This window comes from Camelina sativa, chromosome 14 (genome assembly GCF_000633955.1).
Source record: "Camelina sativa cultivar DH55 chromosome 14, Cs, whole genome shotgun sequence".
Classification (NCBI taxonomy): Eukaryota; Viridiplantae; Streptophyta; class Magnoliopsida; order Brassicales; family Brassicaceae; genus Camelina; species Camelina sativa.
Genome location: NC_025698.1, coordinates 2,332,286 through 2,340,715, shown reverse-complemented (window position 1 = coordinate 2,340,715; position 8,430 = coordinate 2,332,286). Strand labels below are relative to the sequence as shown.

At 36.0% G+C, this 8,430-nt stretch overlaps 4 protein-coding genes across 9 annotated transcripts in view; 3 read left to right on the top strand and 1 right to left on the bottom strand.

Moving 5' to 3' along the window:
- Window positions 1-415, top strand: part of LOC104739107 (polygalacturonase-like) — a 2,702-nt gene extending 2,287 nt beyond the window's left edge. Inside the window, exon 4 of one of the 2 annotated variants that reach the window (XM_010459357.1) lies at window positions 20-415. In XM_010459357.1, coding sequence (XP_010457659.1) covers window positions 20-247 — 228 coding nt within the window. In that variant the 3' untranslated portion in view covers window positions 248-415. The remainder of the gene's footprint in view (window positions 1-19) is intronic. The other variant, XM_010459358.1, reaches the window with a different exon arrangement.
- LOC104739106 (polygalacturonase-like) lies at window positions 2,259-4,400 on the top strand. The gene is made up of 4 exons (XM_010459356.1): window positions 2,259-2,729; window positions 3,203-3,492; window positions 3,659-3,887; window positions 4,011-4,400. Exons 1-4 carry the CDS (start codon window positions 2,292-2,294, stop codon window positions 4,236-4,238), a joined length of 1,185 nt encoding a protein of 394 aa, XP_010457658.1. The 5' UTR covers window positions 2,259-2,291; the 3' UTR covers window positions 4,239-4,400.
- Window positions 5,431-7,969, top strand: LOC104739103 (ankyrin repeat-containing protein At5g02620-like). The gene is made up of 3 exons (XM_010459354.2): window positions 5,431-6,463; window positions 6,557-6,966; window positions 7,052-7,969. Exons 1-3 carry the CDS (start codon window positions 5,863-5,865, stop codon window positions 7,919-7,921), a joined length of 1,881 nt encoding a protein of 626 aa, XP_010457656.1. The 5' UTR covers window positions 5,431-5,862; the 3' UTR covers window positions 7,922-7,969.
- LOC104739105 (type I inositol polyphosphate 5-phosphatase 13-like) overlaps window positions 7,953-8,430 on the bottom strand; it is a 6,962-nt gene continuing 6,484 nt past the window's right edge. For 2 of the 5 annotated variants that reach the window (XM_019236335.1, XM_019236336.1), the window contains one exon: window positions 7,953-8,334. In XM_019236335.1, the coding sequence (XP_019091880.1) occupies window positions 8,243-8,334 (92 nt within the window). In that variant the 3' untranslated portion in view covers window positions 7,953-8,242. Of the gene's footprint in view, window positions 8,427-8,430 lie in introns of all 5 variants that reach the window. The other 3 variants (XM_019236333.1, XM_019236337.1, XM_019236334.1) reach the window with 3 other exon arrangements.

Genomic DNA, 8,430 nt, shown 5'->3' with positions numbered 1-8,430 from the left:
ATGTTTGTGAATGTATTAGCGTTCGGGGGTGAAGATAAGTGGAGTGACGTATAAAAACATACAAGGAACGTCGGCGACACAGCAAGCAATGAAGCTAGTGTGTAGCAAGAGCAATCCATGCACAGGAATCACATTACAAGACATTAAGCTTACTTACAATAAAGGAGCTCCTGCTACTTCCTACTGTTTCAATGCTGCTGGGAAAAGTCTCGGTGTTATCCAACCTACTAGTTGTCTAAACCGATAATATCAAATATCTTAGTGTATATTTATTTGGTGAAAGATGAATTGGTAAAATGTTATTAGGGGATTTTAGCATTCATCTTTTAACCGTTGTTTTTGTTACGATTATAAGATTAATTTGAACGATGGTCCAAATAATTTTGGATACCAACCGGTTTGATCAGAAATTCAGAATACCAAAAATACTTGTTTCTGTAACAATATATGATCACAATGATATGTAACATTACAAATTATTTAGTTATTTTCTTCATCAATAACATACTGTTTTCAGCAACGAAGAAAGTGGAAGACTTTGACCTGTCCCAATCACATTGCACCTTTTTTTTTTTGATTTAAAGAGCAAAATATGAGACAAATCTAGAGGAAACTGAAGAAAAAGAAAGCTTAGATGTGCTTTTTCTAATTGCACATAATTGACATAGTAATCAAATTTATAGATTTAGGAAATTTAACGAAATAAAGAAAACAAAAGGGATGACTGCTACTTAGTGCGCACAAAGAGCCTTCAGATTTACAAAGACTTTTTCCATAAATCAAACTTTGTTAGGTTTCTAAAGATGCAGGGATAGTAGTACTACATCATCGCTCTACTAAAATCAGCTCCAACCTTTTTTATTCTCTTAACTCTCATCAGACCCTTCATCTTCCTCAGTCTCGACCTTCTAGCAGATTCTCGGTTCGACTGTTGTCTCTTCCCTGGTTTAACCTCTTTTTTCATTCTGTAGATAAAATAAACACACAACAACCACTCCAATAAACAAAACAAAAATAAATAAATGTCACGGATAAAAATTAATTCAGCGAGAGCGGCGCAAGAATGAATACTATACCCGATGGTTGTTACGTTGAATTCAAAATGTCGACGAACTAAGCTAACCATATATAGATATTGACTTTCTGTAATTCTTACCAGAATGATTAACGAATATATATGATTGGGTTGGTTTCAATAATGTGACCTAGTTAATTATCACATGTCTTTTTTTTTTTTTTTGGTCAACTGCTAGTTGATCACATGTCCCGTCAAATANCCTGTCATATAAATTTGTAGTGATGTCATCATCTATACATATATGGGTCACTTTTTTTTACCTTACATTTGCAATTCTATATATATATATATATAGTCGCTTAAAGAAAGAGAGAACAAACAAAAGAAGTATAAATGGCTTAGTAACGACATTAACCGTGACGATGTGCATATACGTTCGGTACGAATAATCGAAAGATTGCAAGATATGATCGAGTTGGTATATATTTTTATTGGACTTCAATTAAAAAATTTGTATTGTAAAAGTATTCCTGATTATCGACTTAAAACTGAAATTTGGTATTAAGATGCAAGGTAATGCAGACGACAACTTTATTTATTTATTTTATGGATTATATTATCGTTGTAATGATGCATTCCATGATCATTCTACCTTCGTGGAAATTATAATACATCCTATTTTATTAAGAGTTTGTAAAAATATTCAATACGTAAAAAATATATATCTATAGACTTTTTAGGGTTTTTGGTTGAGTTTCTTTTATTAGAGCATTTATGTAAAATCGATAGTTTTTCTTGAGTTATTATTGTTCATTCTCTATAACGTTCATGTTATATACAGTTTTTTGTTCTAATGGATCGCTAGCTGAGTAAGTTTCCACGTATTTAATTTTATTCATCAATAATATATGGTACTACGGACATACCGAGCATATGAAATATAAATATACTGCACATACATATGATCCATATTATAAGGGAAACTGATTATGTGCAAAAATGTCATCGTAAATACAACGACCGTTGCTCCTAGAAATTATATTATCAATCATGTGTGCAGCTAATTATTTGAAAATGTAAACTCTTTTATCTATCATAAAATAATCACAACCTCTTATCATATAGATAGCACATGTACTTAATTGTACCATAGACTCCGATAACGAACCAATTATTAATTGCTCTTTCTCTATATATATGCCATGCATCAAATTAATTCAAACACAAACACAAACACAAACATAACACAAACTCATATTCACATATATAAAAAATGACAATACCAGCTATAACATTTCTTCCTCTCATCATCTTCCTCACCTTCATCGATGTCTCGAGCAGCGCCACCAACGTTTTCAACGTAGTTAGCTTCGGGGCCAAACCGGACGGGGTCACCGATTCCACTGCAGCGTTCCTCAAAGCATGGCAAGGAGCTTGTGGCTCCGCAGCCTCAGCCACGGTGGTGGTCCCAACGGGGACATTTTTGTTGAAGCAAATAACGTTTGGAGGGCCATGCAAGAGCAAACTCAAGTTTCAAGTGACCGGAACAGTCGTTGCTCCCGCAGATTACTGGGCCTTTGCCAATTCCGGTTACTGGATTCTCTTCAACAAGGTTAGCAGATTCTCAATGGTCGGTGGGACTTTCGACGCTCGAGGTGATGGGTTCTGGTCTTGCCGGAAATCTGGTCAGAATTGTCCTCCCGGTGTTAGGGTATGCTTTCTCCTCTATCAACAGTTACTGTAAATAAAACAATATTCTAACATTTTTACATAAAGCGAAGCACCATAATGCAAAAGAGCTTTAATCATTTTTGATTACTTAAAGTCAGGATCCATCGTCCAATTATTTCTTTATCATATCTTTTTTTTTTTTTTGTGCAAACCCATTGATTAAAATTAAAAACATGAAGTTGGATAAGTTAACACATTTATTTTTCAATTTTATTTTAATTTATAAAAGTTGTATATACAAACATGAACCATATAGCTAGTAGTTCTATAAAAATGATTAGATTTTGGAAGGGAATGGATTCTTTGGTCAAAATAACATGAAATTCTTTAATTTTATTATATTCATCTATGGCAATACAAATTACAATAATTTATTGCTTTTAATTTATTAGTCTATATCAAACTAACCGGCAAACCAATCTCATAATTAAAATCTTTGATGCATTACTGTAGTCAATATCGTTCAACGCGGCAAAAGACGTGATCATAAGTGGAGTGAAATCGATGAACAGCCAGGTCGGCCATATGACCCTCAACGGTTGCACGAATGTGGTCGTCCGTAACATCAGGCTAGTGGCTCCTGGAAACAGTCCAAACACCGACGGCTTCACCGTTCAATTCTCTACCGGGGTCACATTAACCGGAAGTACCGTTCAGACCGGAGACGATTGTGTTGCTATCGGCCCTGGTACCCGCAATTTCCTCATTTCCAAACTTGCTTGTGGTCCAGGTCACGGGGTTAGGTAATACACACACCGTCTAATTTCTTAGAATGATCTAATGAATATAAATTGTGTATATATATATATATAATTACGTACTTGTAAGAAATTATGAATTTCCAAATAAAAAAATAAGCAAGTAATGCACTTAGCGGTCATACTCATATGATTATGTGACGATTGGCAGCATTGGGAGCTTGGCGAAGCAATTAAACGAAGACGGAGTAGAGAACGTGACACTCTCGAGTGCAGTATTCACCGGAACACAAAACGGTGTGAGGATAAAATCATGGGCGAGGCCGAGTACGGGATTCGTTAGAAACGTATTCTTCCAAAACCTAATTATGAAGAACGTCCAAAACCCAATCATAATCGACCAAAACTATTGTCCCTCCAACCTAGGTTGCCCTACTGAGGTACATGCATGTCCACATATCATATTTTATTTTATCAAACTTATAATCCAATATGTTATATATCGACTTAAATTAGTCGTCCAATAACTAATTTTTTTTTTTTTATGTTTATGAATGTATTAGCATTCGGGGGTGAAGATAAGTGGAGTGACGTATAAAAACATACAAGGAACGTCGGCGACACAGCAAGCGATGAAGCTAGCGTGCAGCAAGAGCAATCCATGTACAGGAATCACATTACAAGACATTAAACTTACTTACAACAAAGGAACACCTGCTACTTCCTATTGTTTCAATGCTATCGGGAAAAATCTTGGTGTCATTCAACCTACTAGTTGTCTAAACCGATAATATCAAATATTTCTTGGTGTAAATTTATTTTGTGTGAGATGAAACGGTAAAAATGTTATTAGAAAATTGATTTTTTAAATAGTTTTCTGTAACAACCTATGATCTACAAAAATATAGTATTGTTTTCGATAATAAAATATCATTTTTTTCATAACTAATAAAGTGGAAGAGTTTTACCTCGTCACAATCACTTTTTCCCTTTTTTTTGTTTGTCAGCACAGAGCTAGATCTGGAAAGCAAAAATATAAGACAAATCTAAAAGAAACATGAGGAAAAATGAAAAATAGCGAAATCACTACAAAAAAAAAAATGAAAAATAGAGAAATTTAATAAAATATTATAGATTTTGGAAATTTAACGAATAAGATAAAGAAAATAAAAAGGATGGCTGCTAAATAGTTGAACAACAGCTGAAGATGCTGTCACTCAACGGCTTAGGACTAAGAATCAAACANGCATGTCCACATATCATATTTTATTTTATCAAACTTATAATCCAATATGTTATATATCGACTTAAATTAGTCGTCCAATAACTAATTTTTTTTTTTTTATGTTTATGAATGTATTAGCATTCGGGGGTGAAGATAAGTGGAGTGACGTATAAAAACATACAAGGAACGTCGGCGACACAGCAAGCGATGAAGCTGGCATGCAGCAAGAGCAATCCATGTACAGGAATCACATTACAAGACATTAAACTTACTTACAACAAAGGAACACCTGCTACTTCTTATTGTTTCAATGCTATCGGGAAAAATCTTGGTGTCATTCAACCTACTAGTTGTCTAAACCGATAATATCAAATATTTCTTGGTGTAAATTTATTTTGTGTGAGATGAAACGGTAAAAATGTTATTAGAAAATTGATTTTTTAAATAGTTTTCTGTAACAACCTATGATCTACAAAAATATAGTATTGTTTTCGATAATAAAATATCATTTTTTTCATAACTAATAAAGTGGAAGAGTTTTACCTCGTCACAATCACTTTTTCCCTTTTTTTTGTTTGTCAGCACAGAGCTAGATCTGGAAAGCAAAAATATAAGACAAATCTAAAAGAAACATGAGGAAAAATGAAAAATAGCGAAATCACTACAAAAAAAAAAATGAAAAATAGAGAAATTTAATAAAATATTATAGATTTTGGAAATTTAACGAATAAGATAAAGAAAATAAAAAGGATGGCTGCTAAATAGTTGAACAACAGCTGAAGATGCTGTCACTCAACGGCTTAGGACTAAGAATCAAACATGTGTGCGTACAAAAAAAGCCTTGAGATTTACAAACCCTTTTCCATAACTCAAGCTCTGTTGGGTCTGTCAGATGCAATGATACTTCACTCAACTTAAAATCAGCTGCAACCTTTTTGTCTCCTCTCGTCACATCCGTGTGAGTGATTGTGAATCTTTAGAAGAAATCTGGGTAATCAATCACAGGCAAAGTAAAGGTTTTTTTCAGTTTTAAAGCTGTTTCTTTTATTACGAACTGAGTGTTGCTGGTAAAGATCCAACCAGTGCTTCGATTAAAGTTGGGATCTTTAGATTTTGGGGAAAAAAAACAAGATCTTTGTGTAATTTGCTTTAGATAGTTACTTAGTAGTACGAATCTAAAGGAGACGGAGATGAGTTCTTTGACTACTGTAATGGAGAAGCAAGAGAGTTTTCGAGGTAGTTCCATGGAGGAACAGCAGAGTCTCAGATGCGTTGGTTCAGAGAATCAAGCGAGAAAGGGAATACCTTTGGAGAAGCAAGTTAGTTTCCAAGCTGGGAATGTAGAGAAACATGGAATCAAAGGGAGAGCATTGGAGAAACAAGACAAGGCAATGGAAAGGCAGGGAAGCTTCCGTGGGTTCGTTGAGAAGCAGAAAAGCTTCCGGATAATAATGGAGAGACAGTTAAGTTTCATGAATGGTAGTGAGAGGAAGAAGAAGAATGAGTCGCCTGGTAAAAGAGGAGATTCTCCTCTTCACATTGCCGCTCGAACGGGGAATTTGGGAAAGGTTATGGAATTGATTCGAGATTGTAACAGTATCCAAGATCAGTTGAAGTTGTTGTTCACAAAGCAGAATCTAGAAGGAGAGACTCCTCTCTACACTGCATCAGAAAACGGGTATTCGTTAGTTGTTGAAGAGATGTTGAAACATATGGATCTTGATACCGCATCAATTGCAGCTAGAAACGGTTTTGATCCTTTCCATGTCGCAGCAAAACAAGGCCATCTTGGTAAACGAAGCTTTGGATATCTGATAATAGCTCAAGAACTTGTTTATATTGTACACTTTCTTTTAGATGTTGAATGTGTGCTGTCTTTTGCAGAGGTGTTGAAGAAGCTGTTGGAGACATTTCCAAATCTGGCTATGACGACGGATTCATCGTGTACTACTGCATTGCACACGGCTGCTACACAAGGACACATTGATGTGGTAAATCTTCTTTTGAAAACGAATCCTCATTTAGCTAAGATAGCTAAGAACAATGGTAAAACCGCACTTCATTCTGCAGCGCGGATGGGGCACAGAGAAGTGGTTAAGTCCTTGATAGGTAATGATGCAAGTATTGGGTTTAGAACCGATAAAAAGGGACAAACAGCACTTCACATGGCTGTCAAAGGTCAAAACGAAGGGATTGTCCTTGAGTTGGTGAAACCTGACCCTGCGGTTTTGAGTGTTGAGAATAACAAAGGGAATATGCCATTGCACGTTGCCACAAACAAAGGCCGTACTAAGGTATCAAATATCATTTGCTTTCTCCCCCCAGTTTCAAAGTTTGAATGAGAATACTAATGAAAGTGCTTATTGTCTTTGCTTGCAGATAGTTCGATGTTTGGTATTATTTGATGGAATTGACCTCAATGCTACGAATAAGGCTGGAGATACCGCACTTGATATAGCTGAAAAGATTGGAAACTCAGAGCTTGTATCGGTTCTGAAGGAAGCAGGAGCTGCAACAGCTAAAGATCTTGGGAAGCCTCAAAACCCGGCTAAACAACTTAAGCAAACAGTGAGCGACATTAAACACGAGGTACAGTCTCAGCTCCAACAGTCTCGCCAAACGGGTGTCAGGGTTCAGAGAATCGCAAAGAGACTGAAGAAGCTTCACATAAGCGGTTTAAATAATGCTATAAACTCAGCAACCGTTGTGGCTGTCCTAATTGCAACAGTTGCATTTGCAGCAATCTTCACCATACCTGGGCAATATGAAGAAGAAAGAACAAAGGGACCGTTGTCGTTAGGAGAAGCCCGCATAGCCAACAAAGCCCCGTTTTTAGTCTTTTTCATATTCGACAGCTTAGCACTGTTCATATCTTTGGCTGTTGTTGTGGTGCAGACTTCGGTTGTGGTGATTGAGCAAAAGGCAAAGAAGAAGCTTGTGTTTGTGATCAACAAGCTCATGTGGTTGGCTTGTTTGTTCATATCCATTGCATTTGTTTCTCTTTCATTTATCGTTGTGGGTAAGAAGGACATTTGGCTGGCGATTTGTGCAACGGTTATAGGCGGGACGATTATGCTAACCACGATAGGTGCAATGTGCTACTGTGTGGTCATGCATAGGATTGAGGAATCTAAACTGAAAAGCTTAAGGAAAGAGAGAAGCAAATCGAAATCTTTCTCATTGTCTCATATGCCTTCAGAGTCAGAGATTCTCAATAGTGAATTCAACAAGAGAATGTATGCACTCTGAGACTAAAATCTCAGGAATGGACAGTATAATGTAAGAGTAACAAATGTATACGCGGATCACGTACCTGTAAACCGTTTTGATTCAAGTGAGGAGATACAAAAGTTGAATACATGCTACCTGAGGAACAGTCTCGAAGCAAAATCTACAATTTTTTGACACAACTGATTTTCTAAAGAATCAAAGAATAATTTTTTTTTTTTGATCAAAGGAATCAAAGAATAAATAAAACCAATTCTTCTTCACCTGATGCATATCTTGTGATGACTTTGTTGTTCTTCTGCTCTAAGTTCTAGTTAAAACTGTCAATGTTACAAGAGCTCATCACCGGTTTTTACCTCGTTTAACCGAGTCTTCAGTTTTTGGTCTAGTGCTTCCATTACGGGTAATATCTGTTGGGTAACGACGTGAACCGCCTAAGTTCTTTGTTAGGTTTGTGGGTCTGTTCTCAAGGAGGCATACTCTGGCTGAGAAGCAGTGACGGACTTTGATAGAGTGGCTTGTCAATGTAG